General features: G+C 38.4%; 4 protein-coding genes across 11 annotated transcripts in view; 3 read left to right on the forward strand and 1 right to left on the reverse strand.

Moving 5' to 3' along the window:
• LOC149033976 (uncharacterized) overlaps positions 1 to 1,362 on the reverse strand; it is a 14,257-nt gene extending 12,895 nt beyond the window's left edge. The window contains exon 1 of the mRNA XM_089193246.1: positions 633 to 1,362. Within this exon, the coding sequence (XP_089049372.1) occupies positions 633 to 905 (273 nt within the window). The 5' untranslated portion in view covers positions 906 to 1,362. The remainder of the gene's footprint in view (positions 1 to 632) is intronic.
• Positions 1,363 to 1,442: 80 nt separating this feature from the next.
• LOC149033980 (uncharacterized) lies at positions 1,443 to 12,333 on the forward strand. 4 transcript variants are annotated; one of them, XM_089193267.1, is made up of 4 exons: positions 1,443 to 1,690; positions 7,407 to 7,529; positions 10,944 to 11,009; positions 11,908 to 12,333. In XM_089193267.1, exons 1-4 carry the CDS (start codon positions 1,475 to 1,477, stop codon positions 12,055 to 12,057), a joined length of 555 nt encoding a protein of 184 aa, XP_089049393.1. In that variant the 5' UTR covers positions 1,443 to 1,474; the 3' UTR covers positions 12,058 to 12,333. The 4 variants fall into 4 exon arrangements, with proteins under 4 accessions (XP_089049393.1, XP_089049394.1, XP_089049395.1 ...); XM_089193268.1 differs by having other exon boundaries at positions 1,445 to 1,690; positions 11,911 to 12,333; XM_089193269.1 differs by lacking the exon at positions 1,443 to 1,690 and adding an exon at positions 5,742 to 6,737.
• On the forward strand, positions 8,233 to 9,709 carry LOC149033981 (uncharacterized). The gene has a single exon (XM_089193278.1). It carries the CDS (start codon positions 8,966 to 8,968, stop codon positions 9,527 to 9,529), a length of 564 nt encoding a protein of 187 aa, XP_089049404.1. The 5' UTR covers positions 8,233 to 8,965; the 3' UTR covers positions 9,530 to 9,709.
• A 1,074-nt stretch (positions 12,334 to 13,407) lies between the features above and the next one.
• The window catches only part of LOC149033982 (5'-3' exoribonuclease 2-like), a 12,263-nt gene continuing 8,170 nt past the window's right edge, over positions 13,408 to 17,500 (forward strand). For 3 of the 5 annotated variants that reach the window (XM_089193249.1, XM_089193250.1, XM_089193248.1), the window contains exons 1-7: positions 13,412 to 13,567; positions 14,390 to 14,492; positions 14,757 to 14,813; positions 15,595 to 15,649; positions 15,774 to 15,979; positions 16,248 to 16,299; positions 16,968 to 17,057. In XM_089193249.1, coding sequence (XP_089049375.1) covers positions 13,493 to 13,567; positions 14,390 to 14,492; positions 14,757 to 14,785 — 207 coding nt within the window. In that variant the 5' untranslated portion in view covers positions 13,412 to 13,492 and the 3' untranslated portion in view covers positions 14,786 to 14,813; positions 15,595 to 15,649; positions 15,774 to 15,979; positions 16,248 to 16,299; positions 16,968 to 17,057. Of the gene's footprint in view, positions 13,568 to 14,389; positions 14,493 to 14,756; positions 14,814 to 15,594; positions 15,650 to 15,773; positions 15,980 to 16,247; positions 16,300 to 16,967; positions 17,058 to 17,500 lie in introns of all 5 variants that reach the window. The other 2 variants (XM_089193252.1, XM_089193251.1) reach the window with 1 other exon arrangement.

Here is a 17,500-nt window from a genome sequence, read left to right on the forward strand (position 1 = left end):
GTCAACAAAGAAAGATTAAAGGTGCAATCTGTAATATACCAGTTGAATGTGGTCAAACATGCGTTATATTACCACGTCCCCACTGTTGTGTTTCTGTAGTCGCGTAGTAGTATTTACATCTTCACTTCTTCGTTTTTTTTTTCTTTTGTTTTTATTCTCATTCATTAGCTTTTGTGTTTTCGCTCACTCAAATGGCCGGTTATAATCAAGAATTTCGCTCTCGGCTTATAGCCGATGGTTTTGCTTTTTCTTTTGGATAACACGAGTCTGTTGGAAGGTCTCTAACTTTTAGGGTCTCGGCTTATAGTTGAAGAAATACGGTAGATATTACTAGAAGAGGGTCAAAATTTTCAGCGAAATTCCGCTCAAGAACAGTGGAAATAGTTCCGAGTTTTTTTTCACTCTAATTAAAAAGACAATCTTGAGCGGCATCTTATACTGAATTCTATAATTCAGCTCGTAGTCCAGTTTTTCCTTTCCATAACATTCCTGCAAACCATTACCTTTGGTGTCTGCCACAGCGAGGTTAGATAAACAGCCAGCCAAGGCATGTTACAGCCTGACTCGATGCAAATGACAATGGATGAAACTCGGAAACAAAACACACACACATATGCCGCTTATGTACTTACCATTTCCACGAGTTTGCTTCCTGGGTCGACTACGTGATCTTGGTCTGGTAGTTTATCCATCTCTTCATTTGTCAGGCCGCCCCAAGCAACCAGCTCATTGAGGAGTTTGTCGCTATTTTGAAGCTCATCAGCAATTCCTAAATGAAACACCAAGTGCACTTTTAAACTCCAGTAGATGTCTCTTAAATATCCTCTCAGTCCCTCAGGTAATTCTTTAGGGGATGTTTTTATCTTGAAATCTTTAGCAAGCGGTATTAAAATCTCTTCACACATTTCCTCGACGTCATCCTCTATCCTTCCCTGTAAGGTTACAATTCCTCCTGCAACTCGGTTTTTTTATGTACTCAACCTCCATTATGATACAAGAGGGATCCTCGAGAGTCGAACTGTGCCAAAAACCTCAAAACGTTTTGAAGCAAAGCAAGAATATATGTAGATTAGAATTATTCACTTTAAGGCAGGCGTTCACCCCCCGTCAGTTCTAGGCATGCTAAGAAATTTTACGCCGCAATAAATGAAGAAGGGCTCCTAACTTAGTTCAGGAACGCGCCTTAAGTCGAAGAACGAAAAATCTGCTCCAGTGAGTGGGAACGAAAGCCGGAAGTCTTACTCGGCAAGAAGTCACAGGCTGCAGCAAAACGCCTGCTTTTTTTCTCAGTTTTACTTGAAGCTATCATTATTCTCAGATTATTCAAAGCTATGAAAATAAGATCACACAAAAGATAGCCTTAATATTTGGCCATAAAAGGCATAACCTTTTGTCTAGCTGTTACCCGATATAATGTTGCGTCATGAGATGCCCTAGTCAATCAATCAATCAATCAATCAATCTATCAATAGATATGACGAGGAACAGAAAACTTTATGGAAATTTTTCAAAAACGTTCCTTATGGCAGCTCAAACCGATAATTATCGGTATTCCACGAGAAATCTGGATCTTACCGTAGGTTTTGATAAAACACTAAACGGGAGTTTTAATCACAGACACATAGTTAGCCCCACACTAACATTCAAGGATAGAATTCCAAGCGATGTTCGACGTACAGGACAGCCGTCGGTAGGCTCCTTCTAACTTGTTTTATTAGTTTAAATTTTATCGTAGTATGCTGGTGAAAATTAGGCTAGGGTCTCATGGTACAGACTTAAAGAAGTTGTGTGTAGCACAACCATAAATATCACTATTACCTTAACTGTTGACGAAGGACCGAAAAACTCAATATGTTCCCTGAACTAAAAATTTTTAGGAGGATGTTTTGCTAATTGGGCCTCTGCGAATGAGGTGGTTAATTAATGACTCAAAATGTTATTGTTTTTCTTCGGTGATACGTATTTTGGAAACGTTACCAAAACATGATGTCAGTTGCTTCGAAGGCAGGTGAGGTTCAGCTGTGATCTGATAAGGTGTTATGTTACGTTCTTGTTGAAGAGATGCTCCAGTTATGACGAGGAACTTTAAGATTTTACGAAACTTTATCAAACAAGGTCCTTATGGCAGCTCCAAATGATAATTATCGGTATTCCAAAAGAAATTTGGTTCGAACCGAGGGTTTTGATCAAAAACTTAACTGGAGTTTTAATCAAAGACCTATGGTTAGCCTCTCACTAACATCCATGTTTAGGATTTTAAACGACGTTTCAAGTACAGAACAGCCATCGTAGCATAGCCGGAAATTCCGAACCAAAGTGGGTGGTGCTTATTTCTGTCACGCGCCAGCACACATGACAGCCTGTCAAGGGAGCTAGCATGTGATTGGTCCATCTGTTAATATAAACACTTTAGTTAAACCAAACTGGCGTCGCGTGAGAATCTTTCGAACAGGTATTTTTTTATGTTAAATGCTACTTCATCTGCGGATGCCGACTTTGTCCAGCCAAAGAAATTAATCTAGAACAGAAGATCGACTTATTGGAAAGTCGAAAGGCTTGTCGAAAGACAGGAAACAGATGAAACGGTAAGTGTTTGGCCGTAGTGCGTGTCTTCGCACGTGATTGCTTGTGTTTATCTATTTTTAACTGAATTCAGTCGAAATCAGCACAGGCTTTTTTTTGCCTTTCATTTAATTAGGTAGAGTACTTGGTGCAATGGAAGAGCTACTTGCCTTACGAAGCCTCGTGGGAGCCAGAGGAGGGTATCTTACCTCGATGCGAGGAACTATTTAACAGGCCAAGCCCAGACGTTGCAATAATTCCAGAAAATGTGTGTTCTTGTAGGGTGGCTGTCGAGCGGCACTTGAAATCGTGGTCACTTTTGCCTGCAAGGTTATTTTTTCGGGAATGTTTTTCGTTTCTTTTTGCTGGTAAGGGAGTGTCGAGGGAGAGACGGACATTTTTTGAAAAAGATGATTTCAATGCTGTTTATTTTCCTCTTGGGTGAGATTCCTGGGTGGATTCTCATGGCCAAGGAATGAAGGTTTTTTTACCCTATGACGGTTAAAACGTATATTTCTTGGTCCCCAAAGAAGTATGAAATGGGTATGGGTGGGATTTCTACTTTGTTACCAAGGACATATTAGGGGAACATTTCTTTTAATTTTACTAAAGTGGCTCTAAATGATTGAGTCATGAAGAGCTACTGAAATAAAATTAATTGTGGTAATTGAACTGAGCAGAGTGCAATTTGGTCTGTAATCATACAGGTGATTTCAGAATAAAAGAAATATTCTCCTAATATGCTCTTTTCAGATAAAATAAAATTATGACTTTTGCATGAGACAGTGGAAAATATTCTACACAAATTTTGAGATGGATATGCCAAGTGTAAGTGGTCAGTAAGAGCATTTAATTTCAGGTGTGCATTCAGCTTTCTTAGTATGTACAACTTTGTTACAAGTGTTCATTCAACTCTTTATTAAAAAGGCACAAACAGTTGAAGTGTACTTTCATCTGCTAAAGTGTACACTCAAATCTGTATATTTTTACTAATTGTTGGCTGTGTACATAAATTTTTGTTAGTGTACACTCAAATCTGGTGAGGCACATTGCTTTGTAAGTGAACATACATTTTTGTATGCATACATTTCACCTGCCTCAGTAACTGTTCATTCAACACCGAATGCAAATATGAAAATTTACATTAAAAAGAGTATGCTCTCCACTGTGTTTTTGTCGTCATGATGAAGTTATTCATATTTTGATTTTGGGGAAGCCATACTACCATGTTCTGGTTGTGGATTGGGAGGATTTGTAGTTGAGAAGTCTATAGAAAAACCGGCTATCAGTACTGTTAGGGTCTTTGAGTTTCAAAAGCTGTAAATCCAGGCCAATCATTTCTACTAGATCAAGTGCCTTCTGTTCTGGAGTCTTTAGTTCTTTTAAGTTTCTGTTTGTGCTTGTTTTGTTTTGAGGTCTGGAATTCCAGCTCCTCTGTGAATCCCCAAGTGTTCATTCTGTAACCTGTCAATGTACTTAGTTGTTGATTTTCATTGTTCAGTTTTCTTGTTCTTTCCTTTTCTCTCGCATAATCTTTTTCAATCTCTGAAAGCATTTCTTTGGCCAGTTTCTCCTTTCCTTCCTCAAGATTTCCATATTTTGCTTTCCAGTTACAGATTTCTTTTTCAATTTTTGACTAAATGGCATACAGATCTACTTCCCACTTCTCTACCGAGATCACTTTACTTTTCCAAATACTCAGCCTACGCAATTTTTCCTCATGTCCCTTTCTGTTTTTACAATTTCCTTTTCTGTTTAGAATGTGATTTGTGATTGAAGCCGCAAAACAGAGCTTTGAAAGTCGGCCTTCAATTCAATCACTCTCTCAACTGATCTTTAACGCATGGCCAGGGATGATTCCATTTAACATGTCAATGTATGCAATGCTTGGGGTTTCGTTTTTTGAATTTGTGCCACTTTATCAGCGCGGTATTCTTAATTGCCAGCGAGAACACAACTTCATCACCACCTTCTCGTTGTTTTGTTCGCAAATATATACGAGGAGGATCACGGACCGGGTAGCGATCAGACATATTTCATTCTTGTTTTGTTTTGTTTTTTTCCGCGGGAAACCAATAAAAATTTTGAAATTTCCTCGAAAAAGGCTTGTTGCACCGAGCCTCCAGCCTCGTATTTACCCCCTGTAGTCACCAGTCTTGGCTGTCATCAAGCTGTTGGTATTAAAATGGCGATCATCTCAACACAGCATTTAGTACGAGCAAGAGAGGCTTTCAATACTGTTTTTTTCCGCGCAATCGAAGTAAGATTACTGTTCATGGATGCGTTCGTATTTGCTGAAAGAAGGCTAAAAAAGGCGCAATATTTTCAAGGTTTACAAAGTCCGATTTGTCGTAAATGTGGAATGACACCTTTGAACTTAAGTAATTTGGGTGGGAGGGATGGATACCAGGAGAGGATTTGGGAGTTACTACATCACGGGCGACGAGTTGGGGAAGAAGAAGAGACCGAAATACGAGTGGCCAGCGGGGAAACAAAGCTAATACATCATATAGAGACATATCAGTTATAGTTGCGGAAAACAATAGTGTTGTAAAGCCGAAATATCAACAGTATACTTCGCTAAATAAAATGTCAAGCAATTTTTCAAAAGTGTTGATGGCACATATATGTTTTCCTGCTGTAATAAACAATGGAGGCATCGGAAAAGACATCGGTAGCATTCGGAAAGGCACTAAGAAAAATTATATTTACGTTTTGTAACTTGCAAGAAACAATCGTGTTGTAAAGCCAAAATGTTACCAGGTTGTACTTCGCTGCTTAAAAAGCGAAGCAATTTTCCAAACGCTTTGACTGGAATGATATTTTTACTGCTATATTAACCAACGGAAGCATCGGGAAAGGTATCGGTGACACTGGGAAAGGCATCAAGAAGAATGATATTTACGATATGTAACTTGTTGTACAACGAAAAAAGGTATCTTGACTTGTTTAAGGCGTTAATCACAGTTGGTTTGCTTTTCAGTTGAATTTTGCAATCTCGACTTTCGATTCCGGAAAAATGAAAAGCTAAGCAGCTCTAAAAAAAATTCCGTCCTAGATTTTTATATTTTTAGAGTCATTAATAAGTTTGTATCCACAGCCTTTAGATAAGATATTTCAAATTTCCATCAGCTGTAGTTCTTTTAGTGTTTATTATACATATTCAATTGCATCATTCCAGGTGAAAAAGGCATGTGGGAAAACACTGAGCTTCGAGAAACAGCCAAGTTCAGTCTAATGTGTTTACCATGCTTAAATATTGATAATCAGTGCCACTCGTTTAGGAGACCTTTTTTCAAAAGATCCGGACGTTAAAATAATTCTGTTTTCCGTTCGAAGTGCTTTTTTTCCTATTCGATTTAATAAATAAACTCGGGAGGAAAACTTAACTTTCGAACCGAACGGCAGGTAAAATGTTGTGTTGGTGTCTCTGTCCCCCCCACGTCTCATTGAAAGGTATATCCAGACAACCTGCATGGAAAAACTGACCATAGCTATCGCACCAGATTTAAAAAAAATATATTTAAAACTGAACTGGTGAGCAGCGCTCTGCGAACTGTAGTTGTAAAATTTCTTTATTCTCCGACGCGTTTCGTCTAACTGCCCTAGACTTCTTCGCGGAGTTTTACAAGTTAACACTAAACACCTTTATTTGTAAGCCATAGTTAGCGGCTACTCGGGGGCCAATGACCATAAAGGCTTGGCCGGACCTACGAATAGGAGCAGGTGAAGTTGCGAAAAATTTGGAAGTTTTTTGGGGCAAGGTGGGAGAATTCATTTGAGGACCACGGTTTTGGTTTTCTTTTTTCGTCACGCACGTCGCGCAGCAAGTTAAAAAACGTAAATATAATTCTTCTTGGTGCCTTTCCTGATGCCACCGATGCCTTTTCCAATGCCTCCATTGTTTATTGCAGCAGTAAAAGATATATGTGCCATCAACACTTTTGAAAAATTGCTTAACATTTTATTTAGCGAAGTACTGTTGATATTTCGGCTTTACAACACTATTGTTTTCCGCAACTATAACTGATATGTCTCTATATGAAGTATTAAATTTGTTTCCCGCTGACCACTCGTATTTCAATCTTTTCTTCTTCCCCGACTCGTCGTCCATGATGTAGTAACTCCCAGAAGATTTCGGCTGAGTTGAGATGTTCAGAGTGGCATTTATGAAGGTAGGCGCCATTTTGTGTACTTTTAAGGGGATTTCTTCGGAATAAAACGCTGCAAGTAATCACCGAGAAAACCGCAACGAGTGTTTGATTTACCAAAACAAAGTAATTCTGTAATGAAAGTACTGATGAGTATCATTCAAACTGGCATTGAGATGGTGGGGTTACGTCCATTATACGAATATTATAAACAGGTTTTATGCGAATCCCATACTGATCCTTCTATTCTTCAGCAAGTTTAAAAGATCGTTAAATTTTAAGTCTTGTGGACTATTGCGCGCGCACGATTCCGAATTTCTGGCTATGGGCTCCTTCTAACTTGTTGTATTAGTTTAAATTTTATCGTACTATATCGGTGAAAATAAGGCAAGGATCTTATAGTACAGACTTTAAGAAGTTGTGTGTAGCATTACCATAAATATCACTATTACCTTTGCTATAAACGAAGGACCGAAAAACTCAATATGTTTCCTGAACTAAAGAATTTTACGGGGACGTTTTGCTAATTGGGTCTCTGCGAATGAGGTGGTTAATTCATCAAAATGTTATTTTTTCTGCGGCGATGTGCTTTGGAAACGTTACCAAAACATGATGTCAGATAAACTGAAACATTCGTTGTCATGATCAAGCTGATTTCTAATTTCTTTTTACTTGTATTTCACAAAATTTCAGAGAAAAAGGTTTAAGAGATCTATCGAAAGAGAACAAGATGAAGAAGCAGGAGGAGGTGACATGGCTTGGAACTCTAAAAAACAATCTTCCCGTGCACTGCTGCAATTTAAATCATATACACAGGTAGAAATTAAAATTACATGTTACAAACAGTTACGCTTTTATTTAATACTGTATTTTACCCCGCTCAGTGTTCATCAGTGGAGACAAAAGGTTCAGGGCTCCTGCTCGGTTGTTACGAAAATAAAGCAACCACTTCAGCTTTACTGCCGATAATCCTATGAAAGTACAGTCGGGCCTCGATTATCCGGACTATTTGATTATCCGGACTTTTTTCTCTGGTCCCAATTTTTTCATGAATATTAATTAGTTGTGATCTTGAAAACTCAAAGTCGCAAAAAGCCCAATAATCCTCTCAAAAGACTGTTGAAACGGCGTATTATCTTGGGCGCTTTTCAAATTCGAAAGTGCGTCGAAACAAATATATATTCCGATACGTTCAGCTGATATGTGATTAGCTCAATTGTTTTGTTGCCAAGGGAATGTCATGCTTGATTAGTTCCTTCCGCGTGGGTTATGTAAACACACGAGCGATCGATCGTAAATTCAAATCAAAAGCGAAGCGAAAGCGAGCCGTTCTATCGATTAAAGATAAACAGATAGTCATTTCACGTTTGGATAAAGGAGAGAAAGGAACAAATTTGGCTCAAAAATTTGGCATCAGCGAGCAGCAGATCTCAGACATACGGAAGAACAAAGACAAGACCCTAAAATTTTTTGACAGCATCGAGACAAGCGAAGGATTAAAACGAAAGTCTCCGAAGCTGACCGATGATGAGCAGTTGAATAAAGCCCTGTACGCCTGGTTTATTCAACAAAGATCTATTGGGACATCGATTTCTGATCCGCTTCCTCAAGAGAAAGCTACGCAGTTAAACACAAAGACGGTCGATCGCGAATTCAAAGCGTCATCTGGCTGGCTAGAAAAGTTTAAAACACGGGAACCTCGGCATTTAAGGCGAGAAACTTTCAGCAGCAGAATAAACTGTTGAACCATTTCTACAGAAACTGCACAAAGTGATCGAGGAGAAGAATCTGATCCCCGAACAAATCTACAATGCCGACGAGACTGGACTTTTGTGGAAGTATTCACCGCAAAGAACTCTTGTCTCCTGACGCGAAAAATCTGCTCCAGGATTCAAACAAGCAAAGGATCGTTTAACTGTGCAAGGCTGTACAAATGCTACTGGAACTCACAAACTAAAACCCATTCTTATTGGGAAATCTGCGAAGCCGAGATGCTTTAAGCATGTTAACATGGATGCGCTCCCCGTGATCTACAAGTCCCAAAGAAATGCCTGGATGAATTCGGAGATATTAGCCGAGTGGTTTAAGAAAGACTTTGTGCCATCTGTAAAAAGTCACCAACGCTCACAAAACATCCGTTGTCCAAAAGTTCTGCTGTATAGACATCTGCTCATCCAGATGAGCTCAGCAGCCGCGATGGTTCGGAAACCTGCCTGTTTCTTCCTCCGAACACGACCTCCCTGATTCAGCCAATGGATCAAGGAGTCCTGCAAGCGATGAAGAATCGATACAAGAGAAAACTTCTTCAGAAAGTAATTTGCAGTCAAGACATTGATCAAACTCAAAGCACTAAGGACATCGTTAAGCTTCATTCTGTGAAAGATACACTCTATATGCTTTCAGATGCTTGGTACGAAGGAAGCCCGGAATCTATTTGGAAGGCTTACGATAAACTGAGAATTCATTCGGACAACAGCGAGTCAAATTCGCAGCCCGAATTCAGAGAGGATAATATCGCTGAGTCCATGGTCGAAATGTTGGAAAATGTACAGCAACTTGACAATGAGGGAATGCCTAATGCTCGCGATGTGGAAAACTGGCTTAATCTGGAAAACGAGCTCCCAACTTCACCGCAAATGTCTGATGAAGAGATGTTAGCCACCGTTGTCGGAGATTCGACGGAAAGCGAAACTGTATGTAGCGATGAAGAAGATGAGGGCGAGGACGAGAAACTAGTATCGACTAAAGAGGCCGCGCAATGTTTCAAAAAATGCTTGTCGGGGATGGAATCACAGAACGGTATTGACCCTGTGTAGTTTTAATGCAGCTAACATGAATGATGGACTTTGCAATGCGATCAAGCTACAAGTCTTTGAAGCAAATAAACATGCTTGAACATTTTATACCTTTGTAAATACCTGAACTGAAGGTTTTTATTTGTAAATACATACAGGCTGTGTAGATTTCACAATTAAAATGGTGTTTTCTGTGCAGTATACCTTTTGTTTACATTTCTACCATTAATATTCATATTGTCGATTATCCGGACTCTCGATTATCCCATAGTTAGTAGAGGAGACTCTCTAGGTCTCCTCTACTAACTATGATTATCCGGACTATTTACCAAGGTCCCGACGAGTCCAGATAATCGAGGTTCGACTGTATTGCAAACATGTCAAGTTCACAGAACACGCCGGAACCCTCTGCTTTTTTAATGACATGACCACTCACTGTGCATGAGTATTTGGATCACACAGCGTTTCTGGGAAACCAGGGAATAAAGATTTAATAAAAATCTTCTCGATATGATGAGTACTTGATATGCCACAAGGACGTGGCTCGTTTGAAACGACATTCGTTTGAATTACATGTGCTCGTTCGAATTACATGTGCTCGTTCGACTCGTGAAACGAGACTGGTTGGGAAAGCGAAACTTGTTCGTGAAACGGACAAACGACACGTCCTTGTGGCATATCGAGTAGTCATAGGAGCCCATAATGGGCTCCTGGTAGTCATCATATCGAGACGATTTTTATCGAGTCTATATACTCTGGTTTCCCAGAAACGCAGAGGCGTTTTTCAGAACGGTTACACGAACCATACAATTTCTTCGTAACCAGTGGTTTCTGATTAACTTAAATTACACTACAGCCAACTACCGACAACAATAATTACGATCACAAAGCGAAACACCAAACGGCAAAGACAACGCAAAACGTACCTGATGGTTTGGATAGAAGGAGTACACGAGATGCAGCAAAGAAACGAGCATAGCACGACAAACTGCATAACATTACTGTTCTTTTCGCGCCAAAATTTCAATATATGTATAGGGGACTGAACATAACATAAACCGTTGGCCTTAAATTTGTTGTAGCAAAAGCAAAGAAATAATACATCAATATAATACCAGCAGAAGATCTGACTAGAATGTCAAGCTCCTTTAGATCGTGGAAAAAAAAGTGAGAGTACATACCAGAGTGGGGTAATGTAAAGATAAGCTTTGCAAGCATTTTTACCAGCGTTGTTTTTTTTCCCACTGGCGGGACCCGTTGCCCCTCTGACAAAAATTCTCTCCGTAGCAAGATCTCCTCAAAACATTTTTATTCCTTGTAATACAATTAGGCTTCCAAAAAAAAAATATTACAAAACGAGGACTGCACTGGAGGTAACTTTCAATGCCAATTCATGCATGGTATTAACTCTTGTATATTACTTATATGATTCTAGGAAGAACTGATGAAAATTTATGGAAAAAGAACAGAGAGAATTGTGGAAGTGACCTTTGGTTCTGAGGTGAGTATATATTGAGATGAAATGCAACATGCGCACAAGGCATGTGCATATATCCCCGTCCCCAAGGGGACGGATGTGCACAGTCTAATAAAGAAGTGCCAGTTCTAGAGGGATGCTGAATTTTTTCAGCACTAGTACATTTCTTGTAATATCCGCCGTGTAACTCAGTTTTTCTACCCCGTGATCTAATGTCTATTTCTTCTATAATAACTGGTCTAAAAGAAGCTCGTAACGAAACCAGGACTACTAAGATGCAAAGATCTGAATACTTTACTGAAAAAACTCTATGGTACACTGACCTAAAATAATCTGTAGAATACTAATCGTAGCCATCTGACCTGCTTAGCTAGCAATAGAAGAAAGTTAAGAAGAAGGTAAAGGTATGCCTCAGTTAGGCTCTCTGAAATCCTTCACAGTCCGGTTTTGGCTCATGTTTTGTGTATTTTCCTCGCTCCGAGCTCAGCTTTCGAAGCTCAATTTGAAGACAAGTCTAGCCTCTCAGAAAGGGTAAATTACTGTCACTTTCTATGGTGTAATGACCCGATTAGTTCTTACCATCTAATTTACACTAGCGCAAAAACTCTACTCCATTTCAGAGAAATATCTGCCTCATAGAAAAATAGAGAGCTATTAAAAGTACGGGCAAAAGATATGAACGCTGTCGGCTGTAAGCCTACATAAATATCTTCGTTTGCAGTTCCCAGAATGACGTTGCCCCATTTCACTCTATTATTTGGCTTCAACATTTTGGCTCAGCTTTGGTATAAGAACCTGTTACGTTCACAAGTGACGTGACGAAGTCAAAACAGTAGAGACTAGGAAAATAATAGTGGCAAAACAAAGACAAACTTTACATGTTCTTACACCGAAGTTAGCCTGATATTTTTTGTATGTTCAGCAGGATTCAGAGTCCAGTGAAGAAGAAGAAGGAATCAGCGAGGAGGAGTTCAAGAAGACAGAAGGATGGAAGCTGCTCAAGGAAGCCCTGGATGCACGCACTAATTGCTCAAAATCAGGAATCCACTGGGGGCCGGGAATCAAAAAATAAAACTACATGGAAACCATGCACTTTTTACAGTTTTTATAGGCCTTGTTTACAATCTTTTATTGCCTGTATAGACTCGATGAGCACGATACACATATCTTTAAATCATTATTAAGCTTAGTTACTGAATATAGCAACTGTTGTTAATTAATGCATACACCCCGATTTACACACAAATTGGCAAAAAAAAGATAGCTGAGATGAAATCGTCCTGTATTATTATTATTTTTTCATTTTTAACGTAAATGTAGATGAAATAAAAGTCAAGTGAGGACATTATTCAAACTTCTGAAAGCTTGCTATGGGGAAAGTGATAAATATACAATTCACAAATTAAAGTTCCTTAAAACTAGACTTTTATAGGTGCTTTCCCTTCATCTGATCAATCATTGGCTTTCATTAACAGCTTTAACCTTTCTGTCGGTGTTTAAGAGTCTTCCCTCGCGGATCTCTTACTCTTCACTTGTATCTGAATCCTGATCAAAAGTGATGAATCTTCACTCAGTGAAACAAATAATATCTACCACCAACTATTGTTTTTGAGAGGATAGGTACACAAAATTAGGGAATTCTGTTGAGTTTTTAATGATTATTTCTATAAACTTCAACATTACACAGCAAGAGCCTTTAAATGACAAAATCATTGGTACATAAGAAAATGTAATGATTTCAAGATTTCCGAGCATCACGATAATGAGACTTTCCCATGAATTGGGATTGTTATTGGTAAGATGAAAAGTAGCACAGGTTTATTGCTGTGGAGAACCCAGTGGCAGTGACTCCGTTTGCGCCATCTTTTATAAACATTTGACAGATAACTTAAAAGAGTATCTAACGATATAGGCCTTCACTCTCTATTGTTTTTAGTTTCACAATGAAAAACTTTCTTATCAATAGACAGTCCTTAAAAACAAGAAAAGAACAAACTAAGTTTTTTTTGTTTCGTAGTAACAGCAAGTTTCTGTTCCACCCTTCACTAGTAGCTTTTTAAGCATCCGGGGTCTGAAGGAAAAACTTTATTTGTTTGATTTTTTTGTATTATTTTTGTTCTGTGAGGTTGTTTTTTGTTGCTTGAGAGAATATTGATACGAGATAACCAAAAAAGTCGTACGAGGACACCTATTGGAACGCAGCAGGCATTACCACCCAAAGTTGCTTGAAAAATTAACTATTGAAGTGTATCTTGTCAGAAAAAAGTCATGAATTCGAGAATTCTTATCTCTTCAATAAGCATATTTTGTTTAGCAACGAACTTGAACTTTTTTCTCGACGTGGTTTGAAGATGTATGCACGCATTTCTTGCCTATGCTTTACCATTGTGAGATAAACCTGTCAGCGGTATATCACCTGGTTTTTTGGTAAGTATGTCATGTATAAGGTGTAGTTTTCACTTTTCAGTGTTGAGTTAACTTTAATTTGCTCAACCGAGTACGCGGGGATGGGAGTTCAAGCATTTTTTCGCTGGCTAACAAAGAAATACCCGTCGATCGTTGTCCACTGTGTAGAAGAAAAGGTGAGTCGATGGAAGGATTGATAGCCTAGCTTGTTGTTGATCTAACTACACGTGTTTGAGATTTACTCTTTGAGCCGGTATTTTGCGGTCTTTCTGCCCTGTTGCTATGATAGTCAATTAAATAAAGTACTAATTCATTATGATCAATGTAGGAAGGCCGTTTAAATAGAGATCAGTGCCAACTGTTTGTCAAACAAAACACTTTAAAATTGAGATTTCTCATCTCACGGACTCGGAAACAGTCCTCTTAAGATAGTGAAAGCACGTTCTCAAAGTGAGAAAGCTGCATTGATCGAGGATCAAAACTTGAGCACAGGGTTTTTTGTTCATTGAATTAATGAACGATTTTCTTAAATTAGGAAGTTTCTATATTGGATTGCTAATAAAGAACTAGTTTATGTTACAGTATGCATGTATCTTCTATACCTCTTCTAAAAGGACCAATTTCGTGTTTTTATTATTGATCAAAGTGGTAGGGAAAGGCAAAATAATAATTTGGTTTTATCAACTGAGGATAATGTATATTGGCCACTGTATAGAGATTCTAAAGCTGATTTTTCGACAGTTACCCCTTCATTGATTGCTCTGATGATTAGTGCTAATGCTTGAAATGTCAGTTTTGGAATCTATTTCCTGTGGCTAATTAACATTACCAACCCAGTTTATAAAACCAAATTATCTTGTAATACCCCCTTACCAATGCAGGGCCACAGTTTCTTTAGAAACCCTAATCCACTGAAGGAAAAAATAATTGCATAGCACTATAGCACAGAAATTTTGGTATGCAAAACGAACATTTACCTTATTTTTTCACCATCCTAGGGACATGAAGTTGATGGAGTCAGAGCCCCAGTTGACACAAGTTTACCAAACCCCAATGACTATGAATTTGATAACTTATACCTTGTTGTCATCATGAAAACAAGTAAGCAGCAATTTTTATATTTGTGTTATTTAAGCTAAGTGTGGCCTATTCTGCATAAGTGTATCCTTGCCTTGGGAGCATAGAGCAAATGGGAACAAATCTTAGTGTGATTTCTCTGTTGTATTATATGGTTTTATTACTTCTCCTCCTCTTTCTTTCCTCCTGCGTAACTATTGTTGTTACTGGTTAACCCTCTCTGTACTGTAGGTGTACTTTTTGCATACATTAAGTAAAAGAAATAAACATTTTATAATTTATTTCCAGGCCAGCCCCAAGGAAGGAAGATGAGATAATGGTGGCTATTTTTGAGTACATCAACAGGTACTTTTTTTTTGGTTTATTTTTACTCCTGGTTGGAGAGATGCACTGTGTATATAACCTGTGTTACCCAAATGAGCGGGTCTCAAACCTAGACCTTTATAATGGAAGCCTAGTGCACTGACCATAAGGTCACCACATCTCTTGTGCAGGGAACACTTTGTAAGATTTTACTCTCGGTGAATGCAAATGGAGGCTATGTGCCCAAGAGACCCAGGGGCTGAAACCACAGTAGCACCCTGAGGTGCTTGATCACCAGACTGGCCTACCCAACCCGCAATCCATCCACAAGCATCCTACACCAAGCCCCCTATGAGCACTGTCACACTAGAGCCAGATGGCTGAGTGGAGGAAAACATGAAAAAAGAAATGAGTCAATAAATGAAAAATAATAATAATGATAAATAGAAATAAACCCTACAGTTAATGTGGGGGGGGGGGGGGGGAGGAAAATGCCAAGAAACATAATCTGCAAGGATGATAATACCACACTATAGAACAGCAATTACAACGCGAGCACTTTGTAGAACAACACATGCACTGGTAAGGTATACCACTGGATAAGGACGGCCTCAAGGTCCCAACAACCACAGTACTGCTCCAAACAGAATGCAACAAATACTGCATGAATGCTAACAGCCAGCCAAGACATTTATCAAACACCTCAAAACACTACTGACCATATTTGCTCTTAGTTGTTATAAATGGCATATTCTATTTGACTATATTTAACATTCATTACCCGCTACAGTCAATTTCTTTTTTCTTTTTTTTTTTTTTACAGAATCTTTTCTAAAGTTAGACCCAGAAAGTTGCTTTACATGGCCATTGATGGAGTGGTAAGAGGCACTTTGCTAGTATATTTATTAATCTGTTATAAAATATACATTAACTTTTTTTATTTTGCTTATTTATGATAATATTTATGCATGCTTGTCTTTAATTTTTTTCTTTCTATTGCAGGCTCCTAGGGCTAAAATGAACCAGGAAAGATCTTGTCGTTTCAGAGCATCTAAAGAAACCAAGTTAGAAATGAAACAGTGACCCAATTAGTGCAAATGTTTGCACACTACAGATGAAAACATAATGGCAGGAAATGCTAAATTTAACCTTTTTTAGGGAAAAAGCAGAGGAAATGGCAAGAATTTGAAATGAATTGATGGAAAAAGGTATTCAAAATGATACCTAAATGTATATTACTTTCTGTAAGTGCTGCTTATTTCTATGGGCAACAAACTTTTCAAAATTGGAAATGATGTATCATATCCAAAGTTGGGTGAAAAAATAAATCATTGCCCATGGTTGTCTGATCAGACAAGTAAGGTCATTTTTTTTATAGTCCAAATGGAAAAGTTACCCCTCCCAGATGTTCAGACAGACCAAGTTTCATGCAGTTTGGAATTGTACACCTTCACATTTTGTTACTTTCTTCTGTAGGAGCTCTTTTACCACCAGAACTGAACACTTTGACAGTAACTGTATCACACAAGTAAGTGTAATTGTGTAAAACTGGTTCTGGTTGTTCATTGTGAAGTGTAATAGACATATTTAGATCATTATCATTTGTCACATTCAGTATTAAATAGTCATTAACCTGTGTGGATTGAATTTGTCTGCATACTGCCAGTCCTCTTCAGGCAATGAGGTTGGTGTGATTGTTTGCATGCTGTGATTAATGATTCTTAACCCTTCAACTCCTGTGAGTGACCAAGACAGAATTTCTCCTTACAATATCAAGCAGACAAGTGATGAGAATAAAGAAAAATATCAACTAGGGGTTATAAGTTGGTCCAATACCAAATGCTCCAAACTAACATCATAAGAACTATATGGCAGACAGTAATGAGAATTACAAATGAGATCCTGGGAAAGAAAGGGTTAAATCATTCCAAAGTAGGAGGTTTACAGTGGTGTGCTTCACTCTATGATCTGAAAAGACTGATGCTTGGACATAAATGAGTAAATTGTCTCTGTCATGCTCTTGATTCTTTCATGATTCTAGTGGAACACGGAGATGGTGGACTTGCTCACTAGCTGTGTATAGTTTATGTTCCTGAGTGAAGATTGGCAATCGTTTCTAACTAGTTGTATGTCATGTACTTCAAATGTGTATTGGATTCAAAGAATCCTCTGAGTGTGAATTTTTCTTTGTTACAGGGGACAGAGTTCATGGCCAATTTGTCCGTATGTTTAAGATATCACATTGCTGATAGATTAAACAATGATCCTGGATGGAGAAATATAAAAGTAAGTACATTGCACCTTAATGTAAGTTTTGATAGTTTTTTTCTCTTCTGGTGACTTCCAGTTAGTGATATCAATACATTTTTAAATAGTCAGGTGATGAGTGAGAAAGAAAGGAAAGTATCAAAGCAGGGTTATTGTTTGCTTGAACACTAGTTTCTCAGAACGAAAATAACTTAAACTGTACGGCAGAAGTGCATGGAATGATCATTGAGATTACAGGAGTGTATTACAGTAAAAAGGGTACCAGAGAACTGTCAAGGAAGATTGACACAACGCTGGGGTGACCTGCAAAGGAATCCTTTACCATTCAAGGGGAGCAGCAACTCTCTGAGGGCTAACTATGTTAAACAATCTTATAGGCAGCTCTAGCCTTGATCTTCTATAGCCTAACATCACTATGCATATTCTCCATACCAATCTCTATACGTTTCCTTTGGTGCTGA

The sequence above is a fragment of the Pocillopora damicornis genome, chromosome 14, assembly GCF_964200805.1.
Source record: "Pocillopora damicornis chromosome 14, jaPocDami1.2, whole genome shotgun sequence".
Taxonomy (NCBI): domain Eukaryota; kingdom Metazoa; phylum Cnidaria; class Anthozoa; order Scleractinia; family Pocilloporidae; genus Pocillopora; species Pocillopora damicornis.